The sequence below is a fragment of the Choloepus didactylus genome, chromosome 18 (genome assembly GCF_015220235.1).
Source record: "Choloepus didactylus isolate mChoDid1 chromosome 18, mChoDid1.pri, whole genome shotgun sequence".
NCBI lineage: Eukaryota > Metazoa > Chordata > Mammalia > Pilosa > Megalonychidae > Choloepus > Choloepus didactylus.
Window position 1 is genome coordinate 58,092,210 of NC_051324.1, and position 22,083 is coordinate 58,114,292.

At 38.7% G+C, this 22,083-nt stretch overlaps 1 protein-coding gene across 1 annotated transcript in view; it reads right to left on the minus strand.

Annotated features, from left to right (window-relative positions):
- EFCAB3 (EF-hand calcium binding domain 3) overlaps nucleotides 1-22,083 on the minus strand; it is an 80,016-nt gene that overhangs the window by 14,211 nt on the left and 43,722 nt on the right. The window contains exons 9-10 of the mRNA XM_037808971.1: nucleotides 813-1,006; nucleotides 270-454 (exon numbers count right to left, since the gene is read on the minus strand). Coding sequence (XP_037664899.1) covers nucleotides 270-454; nucleotides 813-1,006 — 379 coding nt within the window. The remainder of the gene's footprint in view (nucleotides 1-269; nucleotides 455-812; nucleotides 1,007-22,083) is intronic.

Sequence of the window (22,083 nt, forward strand, 5' to 3'; positions counted from 1 at the left end):
GAGAGCAGTTGGAGCGAGGATTTGAGGTCCTTTTTATAGCCATTATTCTTATATTTTCCACCCCCAATCCCAAGCCTATAAAAGTATTTTTCAGTAAATCAAACTATTTGTTGAAATTAAATGAAATATTTACACTTGGGCTTAAATTTAGACAAATGGCTATGGAATCAAGTTTGAAATATAATGACTGAAAATATGTTATAAAAAGCAACTATTTAAATTAAACCTGAGTATTTAAATTAATAGTTGTGACATAATCTAAATCTCACCTGTGTTCTCCACTCTCTTTTATGGAAAAAATAGTCCTCAAAGAAATTCAGAGGCTCCTTTCTCCTTAGCATCTCTAATTTCTGCATATCTCTGAATGGCTTCCCCATCACCACACCATCCACATCAGGAAACAACGGAAAGATGGGTATTTTTGAATATGGGCTATCTGAAGGGGGATTGCATCCTAAAAAGGTAAAAACAAAAGTGATTTCACAAACAATATAAGAAGAAATTCACATATAAGACCTATACATGATGCCTATTTTTCTGTTTCTTCTCCCCCTTAGTGGCCAGGCCCCCCATCTCCTAATCTCCTATGCCCATTCCCCACCCATCCACAGACTCTGGGCTTCATCCAGATGCCTGAGGATTTAGGTAAGATGTACATTTGCTTTCAAATGAAATCTGTATCACAGAGATCAGTCACTCAGAATAGGCTGTGGTTCTACTTTTAAGGCATTTGGCCCCTAGGATTTATTTCTGACCAGTCATATATAAATAAATCCTTTTAAAACAGTGGGGAAAGAATAAGTGGCTCTTACTCTTGAGCTCTTCAAGAAATTTAAATAAATCCTTTTCCTTCATTATTGCAACCCGGGAAGCATTAGCAAAGGCTGCCGTGCTTGAACTTGGAGGCGTGCATATGTCTGGTTTGAATCTCCGTTTTCCATAACCCATGGCATAGGGATTCCATAATATTCCTGCAGCAGTTTCCTGGAATTTTCTTCGGAAATAGCTAAAAAGAAAATCCAGAAATGGATAAAAAGTTCCATAGTACTACTGAAAGTTGCCCACATGTTGGACCAAAAAAAAAAAAAAGTCAAGTTGTAAATTATGTATGCTAAATTAATTTATTTTAAATTTAATTTGTGTATTGTTTATTCATTCAACAATAGATATTGTGTGCCTATTTCTGTGACATTTGTGACATTTATGGAATATATACTGAAATGTACCACAGGCCATTTGACTATTTTATATCTGTAGTCCCTGGGCTTTGGTTTTCCTCCTCTTCCCTAAGACCTTCCAGTCTTGTCTAGAAAAATCTCACGATCCTAAACAAACCCTAAAGACAAACCCTAAGGTCCTATCGTCTACTATTATATTACTTTGTGTTTTTTTTTTCAATTTAGTTTTATTGAGATATATTCACATACCATATAATCATCCATGGTGTACAATCAACTGTTCACAGTACCATCTTATAGTTGTGCATTAATCACCCCGATCTATTTTTGAACATTTTCCTTACACCAGAAAGAATCAGAATAAGGATAAAAAAAATAAAAGAGAACACCCAAATCACCACCCCTCATCCCATCCTACTTTACATTTAGGTTTTGTCCCCATTTTTCTACTCATCCATCCATACACTGGATAAAGGGAGTACAATCCACAGGGTTTTCACAATCACACTGTCACCCCTTGTAAGCTACCTTGTTATACAATCATCTTCAAGAGTCAAGGCTACTGGGTTGGAGTTTGGTAGTTTGAGGTATTTACTTCTTGCTATTCCAATATATTAAAACCTAAAAAGTGTTATCCATATAATGTGTAAGAATGTCCACCAGAGTGACCTCTCGACTCCATTTGAAATCTCTCAGCCACTGAAGCTTTATTTCATTTCATTTCGCATCCCCTCTTTGGTCAAAAAGATATTCTCAATCCCACGATGCCGGGTCCAGATTCATCCCTGGGAGTCATATTCCACTTTTCCAGGGAGATTTACACCCCTGGGAGTCAGGTCTCATGTAGCGGGGAGGGCAGCGAGATCACCCACCAAAGTGGCTTAGTTAGAGAGAGAGGGCCACATCTGAGCAACAAAGAGCCACTCAGGGGGAGACTCCTAGGCACAATTATAAACAGGTTTAGCCTCTCCTTGCAGCAAGAAGCTTCACAGGGGCCAGCCCCAAGACAGAGGGCTCAGCACATTAAGCTGTCAGTCCCCAATGTTTGTGAGAACATCAGCATGTGTTGGGTTTTAAAACGCAACTTTTTTTTTTTCAACTAAAAGAAATCCTTATTGCAGAGAATTTGGAAAACATACAAAATATTACCAGTAATCTTACTCTCCAGAGCAAATAATTTTTGATTGCATTTCTTTCCAATCTTTTTTTTTTTTTTTTTTTGAGTTTGGGTGTGCATGTGCACATGTGTATGAACAGATTTAGGAAATACGTTACTGTGCATTTTAGGTTATACATTCTTTTAGAATAAGTACAACAGGATAAGGGATTCTAATTCACAGTACAAACATCTTCAAAGGTAAAAATGTCTGATTTATAAACATTCATGCCTTAAATATCAGTGACTGTAGTGGTAAGAAATCAGATTCCTTCTTGCTACTGGAATGGTGAACTTCTCTTTGCAACTGTTGTAGGGATCCAGTTGATCACTGCTGCTGAGGTGGCAGGATTTGTTTCTCTCTACCTTGGTAATGGGGGCTTCAGTGTCAATGTAGAAGACCTCACTTCTCAGTATATTGAGCAGAGTGTCATCACTTCTTGCTGTCCCAGAGGACAAGGTGCAGGATCTTGTTTCCCATGATTATTCAGGCAGGCTTCTTTCTATTACAGCAATGAAAGGCTTTATCTCTTTCTGGGGTGGTGACATACAACCTTTCTTTTCCTCTCAGGAAGAGGGAAAGAACCCATGCTAAATGATGGAGCTGCAGCAGTGGTTAGGTAGATGTGCTAATAGTGTTCTGATTGGAGTCTAATCTATAATCAGATACTTCCTTCCCTAGTCATGAGCCCAACCATCTACAATTTTTTCCATTTCTCCTCTGAAAATACTTTAATGCTAGTTTCTCCTAATTAATTTAATTCCTACCAGATCCTTTCCCTCAGCGTATTCTTTCTATACTCTATGGTTCTCAAGGTGTGGCCCCCAGAGCAGCATCAGCATCACTGGGAACTTATTAGAAATACAAATTTTCAGTCCTCACCATATAAATCTACTGAATTAGAAATCCTGGGGCCAGCAATGTGTCTTAACAATCACTCCAGATAATTCTGATGCACACTCAAGTTTGAGAACTGCTTCTCTAGAGACTTCCTCAAAGTCTCTCAAATTCTAATCTTTGCTTGATGATTATGTACCATATTATATTTCTAGCTAATTGTTTCATGTATGTTTAATACTGGAGCCAGTGTCTTAATTTTGTTTTTATTTGATCTAAGTAATTATACAATTTTGCTAGATCTGCATATACCTGTTTCCCAGAATTTCTGGGCATATCTAAAAATACAGAAGACACATTCTTTAGTAAAAAATACTAAGTTTAATAAATTAAAATATTATTTAACATATTAAAAATCTAGGCTGAACAGAGGTCCTGTGATAGACTGGACAAGCCCAGTCTTTCATTCATAATCAGTGATTCTCTGTCTTGGAAGTGGGCTTTTTCTTTGTTCAGGTTTCACTTCCCTGAAATTCCAGTGAATTCGCTGATACCATGCTAGCTGTATGACCCTGGGCATATTATTCAAATTTTCTGTGCCATAATTCCCTTATCTAGAAATGGGGATAATAATAGCATCTACTTCTTAATGTTGTTGTGAGGATTAAACAAAATAACACATGAAAAGACTTTAGGACAGTGTCTGGAACACAGTAAGCATTCAAAAAATATAAGCTTTTGTTTTTTCAGTCCCTTGTAAGGTCCATTTTCTTGAATATATCTCTCCTGAAGTCCTCCATCCCTTCCACCTGGAATGGTTTCTTACTAGACAATGCACGGCTATTAACCCAGACTTTTCTTCACCATGATCCTGGGGAGGAAGTCCCTTTGTCTCTCTCCTGTTTGGATTTTGTATTTTCTGTATCCTGTGTCTTCCTATTTATTATGTGTGCTCCCTCCTCTTAGTCAGGCATATCCTGGAGAAAGAATGCATGAGATAGCCGGGCAAGATGGTGGCATAGGGAGGTATGGAATTTAGTTAGGCCTCTGGAAAAACTAGCATATTGCCAGAAACAACCAATAAATAGTCTGGAACAACTGTTGAGGGACATCTGTGACCGGTCACACATCATACATCAGTCTGGAATGGGTGGAATGGCTGGGATCACAGCATAAGAACTGTAAGTAAAGCTCCCCAAACTGTGGAGCTGGCGCCCCTCCCCACTGGCATGGCAGGCTGAGCTGAAACACTTCCCTACGGGAAAAAGAAAAAATCTACTAGGAGGAAGAGAAGATAGCTCAACCAAGCTCCAACTGTCATTTTAGTTAATGAATTTGGACTACTGAATACAAACTACGGGCACAGATAAACCTGGAGCAAGTAGGAAAGGAACTTGAGGTTTCTGCTGGCAGAGAGGAGGCAGGGCTGATGGAAAAAAAAAATGTGTAAATAAATAAAAACAGAGGCTGTTGGAGTAAGCAGAACTCAGAATACTGAAAAAGGGGTGTATGCCAAGAAAAGGGGCACACAGAACTAGGCACCAACTCTAGTTCTTGACTGGTAACTGGGGAGCTGGGGACTGGCTCTAAAGAGGGGATTTCTTTCATTTTTTTTTTCCTTTTTTTCTTCTCATTCTAAGTAGCTCATTAGAGAAAGCCTCATGCATTTTCAATTGTCAGTGCTGACCCAGGCAAGGGTGGAGTTAAGATAGTTAGAGAGACAAAGGAAGTAGTCAAATGTAAGAGATAAATCCCTAAAGGGCTTATCTTCCCTGAAAAAAGGGGGAAGTGGGGCCCAGCTCAAGTGGCTGCCCCTCCTCAAAGAACTCAGACCCTAGGGCCTGGGGAAAAAAACACAAATAGAAAGAGCTTAAGCTTGGCTTCTGACACTCTCAGCCCCTGGCAGGGACAGGGTCTACTGAGAATTAAAGGCAATACACCTCTTTACACCAGTGGGGAGCTGTGGGCTGACAAGCACCATCTGCTGGGCAGGAGAGGAAAAGCACAGATCTAGAGGCCTCACAAGGAGAGTCTGACAATCTGCAGGGTCTCATCCTCAGGGAAACCTGATACAGATTATACCCTCCTGAGACCAGGACCCATCAGGCTTGGGAAAATATGTTTGAGGTAATCAAGGAAATCAGATGCCTAGACAACAAAAAATTATGAATCACACTAGAAAAAACAAAGATATGGCCCAGTGTAAGGAACAAACTTACACTTCAAATGAGATATAGGAGTTGAAACAACTAATTAAAGATCGTCAAACAAATATGGTAGATTCATTCAAAAAGCAAATTAATGAGTTGAGGGAAGATATGGCAAAAAAGAGGAAGGACATAAAGAAGACATTGGGCAAACATAAGGATGAACTTGAAAGTTTGGAAAAACAATTGGCAGAACTTACGGGAATGAAAGACACAACAGAAGAGTTGAAAAACACAATGGAGACATACAACACCAGATCTGAAGAGGAAGAATAAATGATTCAGGAACTAAAAGACAAGACATCTGAAATCCTACATACAAAAGAACAGATATGACAAAGAATGGAAAAATATGACCAGGGTCTTAGGGAATTGAATGACAACATGTAGCACATGAAAATCCATGTCATGGGTTTCCCAGAAGGAGAAGAGAAGGGAAAAGGGGCAGAAACAATTATGGAGGAAAAAAATCACTGAAAATTTCCCATTCTTATGAAAGACATAAAATTGCAGATCCAAGAAATGCAGCATACCACAAACAGAATAGATCTGAATAGACCTACTCCAAGACACTTACTAATTAGATTTTCAAAAGACAAAGAGAGAATTCTGAAAGCAGCAAAAGAAAAGCAATCCATCACATACAAAAGAAGCTCAATAAGACTATGTGCAGATTTTTCTGTAGAAACCATGGAGGCAAGAAGGCAGTGACATGATATATTTAAGATACAGAAAGATAAAAACTGCCAACCAAGAATTCTATATCCAGCAAAACTGTCCTTCAAAAATGAGGGAGAGTTTAAAATACTTTCAGACAAACAGACATTGAGAGAGTTTGTTAACAAGAGATGTGCTCCACAAGAAATAGTAAAGGGAGCACTACAGGCAGATAGAAAAAGACAGGAGAGAGAGGTCTGAAGAAGAGAGTAGAAATGAAGACTATCAGCAAGAGTAAAAAGGGAGAGAGACAGAATATAAAATATGACATATAAAATCCAAAAGTCAAAATTGTAGACAGTAGACATTACATTGAGTGAAATTAGCCAGAAGCCAAAGGATGGGTACTCTATGGATTGACTAATATGAACTAACATTGATGAGTGAAATTTTAGAGTTAAAGTTGAGAACACAGGTTATCAGGAGATAGAAAGACGTTAGAAATTAGGCATCTGATGCTGAAGGAATACATAAGGGTAAACAGGAATAATTGTATAGATCCAGAAATGGATAGCATAATACTGTGTGATGGTAGCATAATATTGTAAGTAGTCTGAACAAAGATGAGTGTGAGTACGGTTGAAAGAGGAATGCTAGGGGCATGTATGACACCAGAAGGGAAGACAGAAAATAAAGACTGAGATTGTGTAACTTAGTGAAACCTAGAGTGGTAAACAATGGTGATTAAATGTACAAATATAAGAATGTTTTTTTAAAGAGGGAAAACAAATGACTGTCAACATTGCAAAGTGTTGAAAATTAGATGGTACAAGGGAAAAAATACAATCAATGCAAACTAGAGTCTATAGTTAATGGTAATATTGTAAGATGCTCCCATTAATTGTAAAAAAGGCAATATACCAAAGCTAAACAACTATAAGAGGGGGTTATAAGGCAGTGATACGGGATTCTTGGTGGTGGTGGTGTCTGACCTTTTCATTGTATTTTACTTTATTTTTATTTTTCTTCAATCTTTCATATTTTTATTCTTCTCCCCCCCCCCCCTTTCCTCTTTCTTTGCAGAAGAAATGGAAATGTCCTCATATAGGTTGTGGAGATGAATGCATAACTATGCAACTATACCAGGAATCATTGTTTACTTAGACTGGTGTGAGAATAAAACTGTTTAAAAATAAACAGAAGGATACAAGTGCTAGAGAAAATGTGGAGAGAGGGATGTACCTATTCACTGTTGGTAGGGAAGTAGAATGGTGCAGCCCATGTGGGGGCAGTGTGTTGATTCCACAGGAAGCTAAACATGGTGTTGCCATATGGTCCTGCAACCCTGTTATTGGGTATATACTTGGAGGAACTGAGAGCAGGGACATGAATGGACATTCCACACTGGTGTTTATGGTGGCTGTATTCACGATTCACAACAGATGGAGTTAACCTAAAGGTATGTCGACCAATAAATGGAATGGTGAACTGTGGTGTATACATTCAATGGAATATTGAGCAGTGGCAAGTAGAAATGAAGTTATGAAGTATGCTACTAGTTGAATGGACCTTGAGGACAGTATGTTGAGTGAAATAAGCCAGAATCAAAAAGATAAACATTATAACGCATCACTAATATGGACAAATTATAATGAGCAAACTCTGAGAATTGAATCTGAGAGCATAGGTTATCAGGGGAAGGCTTATGGTAAAGGTTCCTAGATTGTAAGCTCTTACAGCATCACATCTATTCATGAGTTGTAATGATTATTTCTAAATTCTGAGATGATGAGCTGTTTGTGTAAAAACTGGTCAGTCGGGAGGCGGGGCAAGATGGCAGACTGGTGAGCTGTATGTTTTAGTTACTCCTCCAGGAAAGTAGGTAAAAAGCCAGGAACTGCGTGGACTGGACACCACAGAGCAATCTGTCTTTGGGCATACTTCATACAACACTCATGAAAACGTGGAACTGCTGAGATCAGCGAAATCTGTAAGTTTTTGCGGCCAGGGGACCCGCGCCCCTCCCTGCCAGGCTCAGTCCCGGGGGAGGAGGGGCTGTCAGCTCCAGGAAGGAGAAGGGAGAATTGCAGTGGCTGCTCTTACCGGAAACTCATTCTACTGATTCAAACTCCAACCATAGATAGACTGAGGCCAGACACCAGAGACTCTGAGAGCAGCCAGCCCAGCAGAGAGGAGACAGGCATAGAAAAAAAACAACACGAAAAACTCCAAAATAAAAGCAGAGGATTTTTGGAGTTCTGGTGAACACAGAAAGGGGAAGGGCGGAGATCAGGCCTTGAGGCGCATATGCAAATCCCGAAGCAAGGCTGATCTCTCTGCCCTGGGCACTTTTCCTTAATGGCCCTGGTTGCTTTGTCTATTAGCATTTCAATAACCCATTAGATCTCTGAGGAGGGCCGTTTTTTTTTTTTTTTTTTTTTTTTTTTTTTAAATCCTTTTTGCTTTTTCTAAAACAATTACTCTAAGAAGTTCAATACAGAAAGCTTCAAAGAATTGAAATTTGGGCACGTCAAGTCAAGAGCAGAACTAAGAGAGCTCTGAGACAAAAGGCAATAATCCAGTGGCTGAGAAAATTCACTAAACAACACAACTTCCCAAGAAAAGGGGGGTGTCCGCTCACAGCCACCATCCTGGTGGACAGGAAACACTCCTGCCCATCGCCAGCCCCATAGCCCAGAGCTGCCCCAGACAACCCAGTGTGACGGAAGTGCTTCAAATAACAGGCACACACCACAAAACTGGGCGTGGACATTAGCCTTCCCTGCAACCTCAGCTGAATGTCCCACAGCTGGGAAGGGGGAGCAGTGTGAATTAACAGAGCCCCATTCAGCCATCATTTGAGCAGACTGGGAGCCTCCCAACACAGCCCAGCAGCCCAGAACTGCCCTGGGGGGACGGCACTCACCTGCGACATAGCACAGTCATCCCTCAACAGAGGACCCGGGGTGCACAGCCTGGAAGAGGGGCCCACTTGCAAGTCTCAGGAGCCATACGCCAATACCAAAGACTTGTGGGTCAGTGGCAGAGACAAACTGTGGCAGGACTGAACTGAAGGATTAGACTATTGCAGTAGCTTTAAAACTCTAGGATCATCAGGGAGATTTGATTGTTAGGGCCACCCCCCCTCCCCGACTGCCCAGAAACACGCCCCACATACAGAGCAGGCAACACCAACTACACACGCAAGCTTGGGACACCAATTAGGCCCCACAAGACTCACTCCCCCACTCACCAAAAAGGCTAAGCAGGGGAGATCTGGCTTGTGGAGAACAGGTGGCTCGTGGATGCCACCTGCTGGTTAGTTAGAGAAAGTGTACTCCACGAAGCTGTAGATCTGATAAATTACAGATAAGGACTTCAACTGGTCTACAAACCCTAAAAGAACCCTATCAAGGTCAGCAAATGCCACGAGGCCAAAAACAACAGAAAATTATAAAGCATATGAAAAAACCAGACGATATGGATAACCCAAGCCCAAGCACCCAAATCAAAAGACCAGAAGAGACACACCTAGAGCAGCTACTCAAAGAACTAAAGATGAACAATGAGACCCTAGTACGGGATATGAAGGAAATCAAGAAGACCCTAGAAGAGCATAAAGAAGACATTGCAAGACTAAATAAAAAAATGGATGATCTTATGGAAATTAAAGAAACTGTTGACCAAATTAAAAAGATTCTGGACACTCATAGTACAAGACTAGAGGAAGTTGAACAACGAATCAGTGACCTGGAAGATGACAGAATGGAAAATGAAAGCATAAAAGAAAGAATGGGGAAAAAAATTGAAAAACTCGAAATGGACCTCAGGGATATGATAGATAATATGAAACGTCCGAATATAAGACTCATTGGTGTCCCAGAAGGGGAAGAAAAGGGTAAAGGTCTAGGAAGAGTATTCAAAGAAATTGTTGGGGAAAACTTCCCAAATCTTCTAAACAACATAAATACACAAATCATAAATGCTCAGCGAACTCCAAATAGAATAAATCCAAAAAAACCCACTCCGAGACATATACTGATCACACTGTCAAACATAGAAGAGAAGGAGCAAGTTCTGAAAGCAGCAAGAGAAAAGCAATTCACCACATACAAAGGAAACAGCATAAGACTAAGTAGTGACTACTCAGCAGCCACCATGGAGGCAAGAAGGCAGTGGCACGATATATTTAAAATTCTGAGTGAGAGGAATTTCCAGCCAAGAATACTTTATCAAGCAAAGCTCTCCTTCAAACTTGAGGGAGAGCTTAAATTTCTCACAGACAAAGAAATGCTGAGAGAATTTGCTAACAAGAGACCTGCCCTACTGGAGATACTAAAGGGAGCCCTACAGACAGAGAAACAAAGACAGGACAGAGAGACTTGGAGAAAGGTTCAGTACTAAAGAGATTCGGTATGGGTACAATAAAGGATATTAATAGAGAGAGGGAAAAATATGGCAAACATAATCCAAAGGATAAGATGGCCGATTCAAGAAATGCCTTCACGGTTTTAACGTTGAATGTAAATGGATTAAACTCCCCAATTAAAAGATATAGATTCGCAGAATGGATCAAAAAAAATGAACCATCAATATGTTGCATACAAGACACTCATCTTAGACACAGGGACACAAAGAAACTAAAAGTGAAAGGATGGAAAAAAATATTTCATGCAAGCTACAGCCAAAAGAAAGCAGGTGTAGCAATATTAATCTCAGATAAAATAGACTTCAAATGCAGGGATGTTTTGAGAGACAAAGAAGGCCACTACATACTAATAAAAGGGGCAATTCAGCAAGAAGAAATAACAATCGTAAATGTCTATGCACCCAATCAAGGTGCCACAAAATACATGAGAGAAACATTGGCAAAACTAAAGGAAGCAATTGATGTTTCCACAATAATTGTGGGAGACTTCAACACATCACTCTCTCCTATAGATAGATCAACCAGACAGAAGACCAATAAGGAAATTGAAAACCTAAACAATCTGATAAATGAATTAGATTTAACAGACATCTACAGGACATTACATCCCAAATCAACAGGATACACATACTTTTCTAGTGCTCACGGAACTTTCTCCAGAATAGATCATATGCTGGGACATAAAACAAGCCTCAATAAATTTAAAAAGATTGAAATTATTCAAAGCACATTCTCTGACCACAATGGAATACAATTAGAAGTCAATAACCATCAGAGACTTAGAAAATTCACAAATACCTGGAGGTTAAACAACACACTCCTAAACAATCAGTGGGTTAAAGAAGAAATAGCAAGAGAAATTGCTAAATATATAGAGACGAATGAAAATGAGAACACAACATACCAAAACCTATGGGATGCAGCAAAAGCAGTGCTAAGGGGGAAATTTATAGCACTAAACGCATATATTAAAAAGGAAGAAAGAGCCAAAATCAAAGAACTAATGGATCAACTGAAGAAGCTAGAAAATGAACAGCAAACCAATCCTAAACCAAGTACAAGAAAAGAAATAACAAGGATTAAAGCAGAAATAAATGACATAGAGAACAAAAAAACAATAGAAAGGATAAATATCACCAAAAGTTGGTTCTTTGAGAAGATCAACAAGATTGACAAGCCCCTAGCTAGACTGACAAAATCAAAAAGAGAGAAGACCCATATAAACAAAATAATGAATGAAAAAGGTGACATAACTGCAGATCCTGAAGAAATTAAAAAAATTATAAGAGGATATTATGAACAACTGTATGGCAACAAACTGGATAATGTAGAAGAAATGGACAATTTCCTGGAAACATATGAACAACCTAGACTGACCAGAGAAGAAATAGAAGACCTCAACCAACCCATCACAAGCAAAGAGATCCAATCAGTCATCAAAAATCTTCCCACAAATAAATGCCCAGGGCCAGATGGCTTCACAGGGGAATTCTACCAAACTTTCCAGAAAGAACTGACACCAATCTTACTCAAACTCTTTCAAAACATTGAAAAAAATGGAACACTACCTAATTCATTTTATGAAGCTAACATCAATCTAATACCAAAACCAGGCAAAGATGCTACAAAAAAGGAAAACTACCGGCCAATCTCCCTAATGAATATAGATGCAAAAATCCTCAACAAAATACTTGCAAATCGAATCCAAAGACACATTAAAAAAATCATACACCATGACCAAGTGGGGTTCATTCCAGGCATGCAAGGATGGTTCAACATAAGAAAAACAATCAATGTATTACAACACATTAAAAACTCGAAAGGGAAAAATCAATTGATCATCTCAATAGATGCTGAAAAAGCATTTGACAAAATCCAACATCCCTTTTTGATAAAAAACACTTCAAAAGGTAGGAATTGAAGGAAACTTCCTCAACATGATAAAGAGCATATATGAAAAACCCACAGCCAGCATAGTACTCAATGGTGAGAGACTGAAAGCCTTCCCTCTAAGATCAGGAACAAGACAAGGATGCCCGCTGTCACCACTGTTATTCAACATTGTGCTGGAAGTGCTAGCCAGGGCAATCCGGCAAGACAAAGAAATAAAATGCATCCAAATTGGAAAAGAAGCAGTAAAACTGTCATTGTTTGCAGATGATATGATCTTATATCTAGAAAACCCTGAGAAATCAACGATACACCTACTAGAGCTAATAAACAAATTTAGCAAAGTAGCGGGATACAAGATTAATGCACATAAGTCAGTAATGTTTCTATATGCTAGAAATGAACAAACTGAAGAGACACTCAAGAAAAAGATACCATTTTCAATAGCAACTAAAAAAATCAAGTACCTAGGAATAAACTTAACCAAAGATGTAAAAGACCTATACAAAGAAAACTACATAACTCTACTAAAAGAAATAGAAGGGGACCTTAAAAGATGGAAAAATATTCCATGTTCATGGATAGGAAGGCTAAATGTCATTAAGATGTCAATTCTACCCAAACTCATCTACAGATTCAATGCAATCCCAATCAAAATTCCAACAACCTACTTTGCAGACTTGGAAAAGCTAGTTATCAAATTTATTTGGAAAGGGAAGATGCCTCGAATTGCTAAAGACACTCTAAAAAAGAAAAACGAAGTGGGAGGACTTACACTCCCTGACTTTGAAGCTTATTATAAAGCCACAGTTGCCAAAACAGCATGGTACTGGCACAAAGATAGACATATAGATCAATGGAATCGAATTGAGAATTCAGAGATAGACCCTCAGATCTATGGCCGACTGATCTTTGATAAGGCCCCCAAAGTCACCGAACTGAGCCATAATGGTCTTTTCAACAAATGGGGCTGGGAGAGTTGGATATCCATATCCAAAAGAATGAAAGAGGACCCCCTACCTCACCCCCTACACAAAAATTAACTCAAAATGGACCAAAGATCTCAATATAAAAGAAAGTACCATTAAACTCCTAGAAGATAATGTAGGAAAACATCTTCAAGACCTTGTATTAGGAGGCCACTTCCTAGACTTTACACCCAAAGCACAAGCTACAAAAGAGAAAATAGATAAATGGGAACTCCTCAAGCTTAGAAGTTTCTGCACCTCAAAGGAATTTCTCAAAAAGGTAAAGAGGCAGCCAACTCAATGGGAAAAAATTTTTGGAAACCATGTATCTGACAAAAGACTGATATCTTGCATATACAAAGAAATCCTACAACTCAATGACAATAGTACAGACAGCCCAATTATAAAATGGGCAAAAGATATGAAAAGACAGTTCTCTGAAGAGGAAATACAAATGGCCAAGAAACACATGAAAAAATGTTCAGCTTCACTAGCTATTAGAGAGATGCAAATTAAGACCACAATGAGATACCATCTAACACCGGTTAGAATGGCTGCCATTAAACAAACAGGAAACTACAAATGCTGGAGGGGATGTGGAGAAATTGGAACTCTTATTCATTGTTGGTGGGACTGTATAATGGTTCAGCCACTCTGGAAGTCAGTCTGGCAGTTCCTTAGAAAACTAGAGATAGAGCTACCATTCGATCCAGCGATTGCACTTCTCGGGATATACCCGGAAGATCGGAAAGCAGTGACACGAACAGATATCTGCACGCCAATGTTCATAGCAGCATTATTCACAATTGCCAAGAGATGGAAACAACCCAAATGTCCATCAACAGATGAGTGGATAAATAAAATGTGGTATATACACACGATGGAATACTACGCAGCAGTAAGAAGGAATGATCTGGTGAAACATATGACAACATGGATGAACCTTGAAGACATAATGCTGAGCGAAATAAGCCAGGCACAAAAAGAGAAATATTATATGCTACCACTAATGTGAACTTTGAAAAATGTAAAACAAATGGTTTATAATGTAGAATGTAGGGGAACTAGCAGTAGAGAGCAATTAAGGAAGGGGGAACAATAATCCAAGAAGAACAGATAAGCTATTTAACGTTCTGGGGATGCCCAGAAATGACTATGGTCTGTTAATTTCTGATGGATGTAGTAGGAACAAGTTCACTGAAATGTTGCTATAGTATGTAACTTTCTTGGGGTAAAGTACGAACATGTTGGAAGTTAAGCAGTTATCTTAGGTTAGTTGTCTTTTTCTTACTCCCTTGCTATGGTCTCTTTGAAATGTTCTTTTATTGTATGTTTGTTTTCTTTTTAACTTTTTTTTTCATCCAGTTGATTTGAAAAAAGAAGGGAAAGTTAAAAAAAAAAAAAAGAAAAAAGACAAACAAGGAAAAAAAAAAAAACAAAAAAAAAAAACGATGTAGTGCCCCCTTGAGGAGCCTGTGGAGAATGCAGGGGTATTCGCCTACCCCACCTCCATGGTTGCTAACATGACCACAGACATAGGGGACTGGTGGTTTGATGGGTTGAGCCCTCTACCATAAGTTTTACCCTTGGGAAGACGGTTGCTGCAAAGGAGAGGCTAGGCCTCCCTGTATTTGTGCCTAAGAGTCTCCTCCTGAATGCCTCTTTGTTGCTCAGATGTGGCCCTCTCTCTCTGGCTAAGCCAACTTGAAAGGTGAAATCACTGCCCTCCCCCCTACGTGGGATCAGACACCCAGGGAAGTGAATCTCCCTGGCAACGTGGAATATGACTCCCGGGGAGGAATGTAGACCCGGCATCGTGGGATGGAGAACATCTTCTTGACCAAAAGGGGGATGTGAAAGGAAATGAAATAAGCTTCAGTGGCAGAGAGATTCCAAAAGGAGCCGAGAGATCACTCTGGTGGGCACTCTTACGCACACTTTAGACAACCTTTTTTAGGTTCTAAAGAATTGGGGTAGCTGGTGGTGGATACCTGAAACTATTAAACTGCAACCCAGAACCCATGAATCTCGAAGACAGTTGTATAAAAATGTAGCTTATGAGGGGTGACAGTGGGATTGGGAATGCCATAAGGACCAAACTCCACTTTGTCTAGTTTATGGATCGATGTGTAGAAAAGTAGGGGAAGCAAACAAACAGACAAAGGTACCTAGTGTTCTTTTTTACTTCAATTGCTCTTTTTCTCTCTAATTATTATTCTTGTTATTTTTGTGTGTGTGCTAATGAAGGTGTCAGGGATTGATTTAGGTGATGAATGTACAACTATGTAATGGTACTGTAAACAATCGAAAGTACAATTTGTTTTGTATGACTGCGTGGTATGTGAATATATCTCAATAAAATGATGATAAAAAAAAAAAAAAAAAAACTGGTCAGTCCCTGGAATTTTGGGTATCCATGTGACACCTGAGACTCAGAGCCAGAGTTTGGCAGCTATGAATGTCAGCATTACCCCATACAGCAAATGTTAAAGAAGTGGAAAAAGAGATCAGACTTCAATTAGAGACATGAACAAAATGGACTTGGTTAAGATTAATATAAACCAGGCTAAAGGGAAAAGATTGATGTTGACTGGTTTTTTTTTTTTTATCATCATTTTATTGAGATATATTCACATACCACGCAGTCATACAAAACAAATCGTACTTTCGATTGTTTACAGTACCATTACATAGTTGTACATTCATCACCCAAATCAATCCCTGACACCTTCATTAGCACACACACAAAAATAACAAGAATAATAATTAGAGTGAAAAAGAGCAATTGAAGTAAAAAAGAACACTGGGTACCTTTGTCTGTTTGTTTCCTTCCCCTATTTTTCTACTCATCCATCCATAAACTAGACAAAGTGGAGTGTGGTCCTTATGGCTTTCCCAATTCCATTGTCACCCCTCATAAGCTATATTTTTATACAACTGTCTTCGAGATTCATGGGTTCTGGGTTGTAGTTTGATAGTTTCAGGTATCCACCACCAGCTACCCCAATTCTTTAGAACCTAAAAAGGGTTGTCTAAAGTGTGCGTAAGAGTGCCCACCAGAGTGACCTCTCGGCTCGTTTTGGAATCTCTCTGCCACTGAAGCTTATTTCATTTCCTTTCACATCCCCCTTTTGGTCAAGAAGATGTTCTCCGTCCCACGATGCCGGGTCTACATTCCTCCCCGGGATTGACTGGGTTTTAAAACTTTAACTTCTATGTGAGACCAAAGAATTGGTGTTTATTTGGTGGAAAATCTATATTTTCTGTAGCACGCTATACAATTTAAATTGTATGGTCAGTTTATTCAAACACCATAATTTCATGGAACCTTGAATAGGGGGTGAGATCTGGTTGGTTTGTACAGGTTAGCATGAAGCCTCAATACATCCCAGAGTATTTGGGCAGAGAATAAAAATATATTTGCAAGGCCCTCTTGAGGGACTGGGGAAAAACTGGAAATATTAAACTTCCCCACCTGGGGAACTCTTGAAACTCTCGCAAGCATTGGGGACTACCATTATAGTAGGCCAAGCCCTCCAATCTTAGGGCTTGCCCTTATGAAGCTTGTTACTGCAAAGGAGAGGCCAAGCCTACTTATAATTGTGTCTAAGAGTCACTCCTAGAAAACTTCTTTTGTTGTTCAGATGTGGTCTCTCTCTAAGCCAACTCTGCAGGTAAACTCACTGCCCTCCCCACTACAGGGGACATGACTCCCAGAGGTGCAAATCTCTCTGGCAAAGTGGGACATGACTCCCAGGGATGAGCCTACACCCAGCATCATGGGATTGAGAAAGCCTTCCTGACAAAAAGGGGGAAGAGAATTGAAACAAAATAAAGTTTCAGTGGCTGAGAGATTTCAAATGGAGTAAGGAAGTCATTCTGTAGTTTAGTCTTAAGCATTTTATAAATATCCCTTTTTAATTATTAGTGTATTACAATAGCTAGAAAGAAATACCTGAAATTGTTGAACTGCAATCCAGTATCCTTGATTCTTGAAGACAATTGTATAACTATATTGCTTATACGATGTAACTGTGTGATTGTGAAAACATGTGGCTCACACTCTCTTTATGCAGTGTATGGACAGATGAGTAGTAAAAAGGGGGACAAAAAAATAAATGAATAATGGGGGGGGGAGTATGAGATATTTTGGGTGTTCTTTCATACTTTTATTTTTATTTTTATTTTTATTTTCATTTTTTATTTCTTGGAGTAATGAAAATGTTCAAAAAATTGATTGTGGTGATGAATGCATAACTATATGATGATACTGTGGACAGTTCATTGTACACTTTGGATGACGGTATGGTATGTGAATATATCTCAATAACATTGCATTTTAAAAAGTCCACTGCTAAAATACAAATTCCATCCAAGGTTTAGGAAGTTCTTTTATTTAGTAGACTGTGAATGGATGTTTCTGCCAGAATTTAGTATTCTAAATATCCAGAATTTCTTTGGGAAATATTTGGGTATATTTTCACTAAAGTAAATTAATAAAATGCTGATGGATATAAAAAAAAGAATGCATGAGAAGTAAATTTTTTTGGTTCTTGCTAGTTTGAAAATGTATATTCAACCTTCATACTTGTTCATTTGGCTGGGTAGGTTGGAAGTCATTTTTCCTGAGGCACTGGGCAATTGTCTTCCTGCTTTCAATGCTGCAGCTGAGAAGTCTTTTATAACTTTTTTGTGTGCAAACAATTTTTTTCTCTTATTGGAAGATTTTAGGGTCTTCTTTTTTTCTCCCAGTGTAGTGAAATATCATAGTGATGTGCCGTGATGTGAGTATGGGGGTTTTATCATTCATTGTGCTGGACATTCAGCAGATGCTTTAAACCTGTAAACTCATGTCTGTGAGTTATGGGAAGTTTTCTAGTATTATTTCTTTGATGGTTTTCTCCCTACATTTGTTTATCCTGTTCATTGTCTAGAATGCTGATTATGTGGATTTTAGACAGACTTTCTTGGCTTTTCTAATTTTTTTTCTCTCTTTCTGTTTAATTTTCTGAGAGAGTTCTTCAATTGAAATTTGCTATCATATTTTTAATTCCCAAGTGTGTCAACTTTTTTTTGTTCTTCTGAATATTTATTTTATTTATTGTCCTCATTTCATGAATGCAAAGTCTGATCTCTGGGAGAATAGTATATTATTTTTCTGTATCATGCATTATCCCTGGTTCCTGAGTCCCTTTCCTTGCCCTTCCTGTTTTAGTTTCTAGGCTGCTTAAACAAATACCATGAGATGGTTCAGCTTAAACATTGAGAATTTATTTGCTCATGGCTTTGAGGCTGGGAAAATGTCAAGCTGTCATCAAGGCAGGATGCTTTCCTCCCAAAAATCAGCTGCTGGTGATCCTGGCTTGTCTGTCACATGGCAAGGCATGTGGCAGTGTCTCTTGATCTCTCCCCTCTCTTCCAGGTTTCATTGATTTCAGCTTCTTGCTTCTGTGGCTTTCTCTCTAATACCTGAATTCATTCCATTTATAAAGGACTTCAGTAATAAGATTAAGACCCATCTTGATTGAGGTGGGTGACAGCTTAACTGAAGTAGCCTCATGAAAATCTTCTACTTAAAATAGTTGACACCCACAGGAATGGATTAAATGTAAGAAAATGTTTTTCTGGGGTACATCCAACTTCAAACCATCAAACTTCTCTTTTCTTCCTTTCCATCCCCCTCCCTTCCCTTCCCTTCCCCTTTCTTTTCTTATTCCCTTCCTTTCCTCTTTTTTTAAAAATTTCTTTTTCTTTTTGTTTTAATCTTTCTTTAGTGACATAGGTTTTCCTTAAATGTCTCTTGATCTTTGGATGTCTATTCACATTTAAGAATGAGAGTAAGCTCTCTTTAAGGCTAATTGGAATCTCTTTGGTGTGGTGGGTCTTATTTGAGTGAGGCTTCCCTGTCAGACAATTGGTCAGAACCTAGTTGTTTCATTGAGAAACCTTTTAACTGTGAGTACCTGTGAGGTTTTTTGTTGTTGTTGTTGTTTGTTTGTTTTACTTTTTGGGAGAGTCAATATCCCTGGAGAGGAATCTTCTAATATTTTACTGGGGTAGTATAAGTCTAGGTGTCAATATGTTGGGAACTAGGAAGGAAAGGGGACTGGGAAAGAGTCTCACTATTCAATAAGTTGAGTGTAATCCCCTATTTTAAGTGTGATACTCTCCTCCTCAGTTGTGTATGATATCCCTGAGTCCAGAGAACCCTTCTGGTACAATCTCTTCAGAGAGTAAACAGCCAGGACAGTCACCTGGCCTTAAGGGGTTGGGGAGGGTGATCTAAGGGCTACTGTTAACTAGCCTTTCTGCTTTGGGCCCCCTATTCCCCTGCCTTCAGAGATTCCTGATGCCTCAGTTCCTGAGACTTTCAAATGTTCTACAGTGAGAACTACCTTGCTTCTTGACTTTCTCCACTGCAGGCACTCAAGTTTAGGCATTCTCTGATCTCATTAGCCAGTAAACAGTCATCTATTTGCTTTCTGGCTTCCAGAATGGTGTTGACATGGGGCATGGGAAAGCAGCAGCCCAGGATGATGCTGGAACTTGGGTTTAGGCAATTGGGGTAATGTAGTAAGATGGTAGAGCCATTCACTGAGATTTGGAATTAGGAGTGAGGAGAAGAAATGAATTAAGATTTGACATTTTGGGTTTGAGGTGACTGTGGGACTTCCAAATGAAGATGCCCAGTAGGCAGATGGAAACTTTAGAGAGGGATCTGGGCTGAAGATACAGAAGGATCTTCTTTAAACCTCATTCTCCTTGCCTGTAAATGTGGATATTGGAACCTAGCTTACGGGGTTGATTTGGGATTAAGTGAGATCAATAAACTAATATTTACTGAGTGCCTAGTATGTGTTAGGCATTTTTCTAGACCCTGGAGATACAGCAGTAAATGAGAAAGACAAAAAAAAAAAAAAAAAAAAAAAAAAAAAAAAATCCCTGCTTTCATGAGCTTACATTCTAGCATGAGAAAACCAATAATAAACAAAATAAAAAGTAAATTATATAGTATATTGGAAGATGATAAATAGTATGAAGAAAAATAAAGCAGAGAAGGGAAGACAGGGAGTGACAGAAGGGTTGTGATTTTAAATAGGATGGTTGGAGAAGGCCTTCCTGAGAAGACGATATTTGAACAAAAACCTGAAGGTGGTGAGAGAGTGAGTCAAGTGGATATCTGGGGGAAGAGTACTCTAGATGGAAGGAATAGCATTCCAGGTACAGGGAACAGCCAATGCAAGGGCCTTGAGGTAGGAGCATATCTGAGGTATTCGAGGAACAGCAGAGAAACAGGAGATAAAGTCAAAGAGGTCAGAGGGGAGTACAGATCATGTTGAAGACCCAGTAAGTCATTGTAAAGACTTTGCTTTTCTCTGAGGGAAATGGGAGTGTTTTGAGTGTTTTGAGTGATTTGACTGTTTTAAAAGGATCATTTGGCTCCTAGAGGTCAGGAGTCAGCTAGGCATAGAGAGGGTTGCTAACAGACTATGGAGCACGGAGGGGAAGTCAAACATGGAAGCAGGAAAACCAGTTAGGATAAAATAATATAGGCAAAAGTAAATGTATATTCCTACCCATGGGTATAGCCAATTCCTGAAAGGGTGAGAATGTCAGAGAGAAATGTTGATTAGCCCTAATGGAATGAACTTAGGAAAACAAGGAGAGCCAGATATTAATCACATTAACTATGGAATGAGTAATACAGAATTTGGAGAGAAAAAGTCAGCAAACGAGGGTGTTGCAGATAATCTCTCTCCTGAGGAATCTAATAAGGATTCTGACTCCTCTCTATGCTGCTCTCATAGACCACCTGATGTCTTCTGTTCTGATAGTGAAGAACCAGTTATTCCTTCTGATATAGAAGCATATTTAACAAAACTTTCACCTAAAAACACTCAAGTACAATTTCCAGATTATAAAAAGTGGAAAGGCCTTAGTATCATAACTGGAACAGATGATTCATATCCTTCAATTCCCTTATTAGAAGACTATACTAAAGGAGAAGCCAAATAGTTGAAAGAACTATGAATATTTTCAAGAAAGCAAAAAGGCCCTGTTAACCTTCTTAGATATACAAAACATGTAATCATCTAGTTCTCTGTGAAAACAGGATAGGCTGCAGCTGTTACTTTAATCATAAATAAGTCATAAATAATGTAACAAAGCTGAATACAATCCTAATCAAATGTATGTTTGTCAATATAATGTAATGGCTATACTAATCATAGAATAAAATGAAAAAACTATATTAACAAGTTAGAGACAAGTAATAGTAACCTTTTTCTAATTTTTATACAAGTAAAAGTATGTTAAATTGCTCTTACAGAAATCATAGCTTAATTAGTAAAAAGACTTTTAGTAGAGTTTTACAGGCATTCAAGGCTAAAGTCTTAGATAACGCTGTGGATACCCTCCTTTGATCTTAAACCACTCGTGTTCACAACACATCATTTACACTCATAGTTTAAATGTAAACATAGAATATGACTTAAATATAAATCAAGATGCTATAAATTCTCTGTAACTGAAACAAGAGGGCACCCTCTGATCTCCCTGTTATCTTTAGTGATCCTTTAATAAAAATGTGTTAAAGGTAAAAAAAAAAAAGCAAATGTATATTAAGCACTTGCTGGGGAAGTCACAGATACACCTATCTGCCATCTCCCAGCCCCTCCTTTTCTATTGTGTGCAGATATTTCAATAGGTTTTCACTCTGCAGCCCACGGTGGGGTGGCAGTGGGATGTTAGATCTAACAA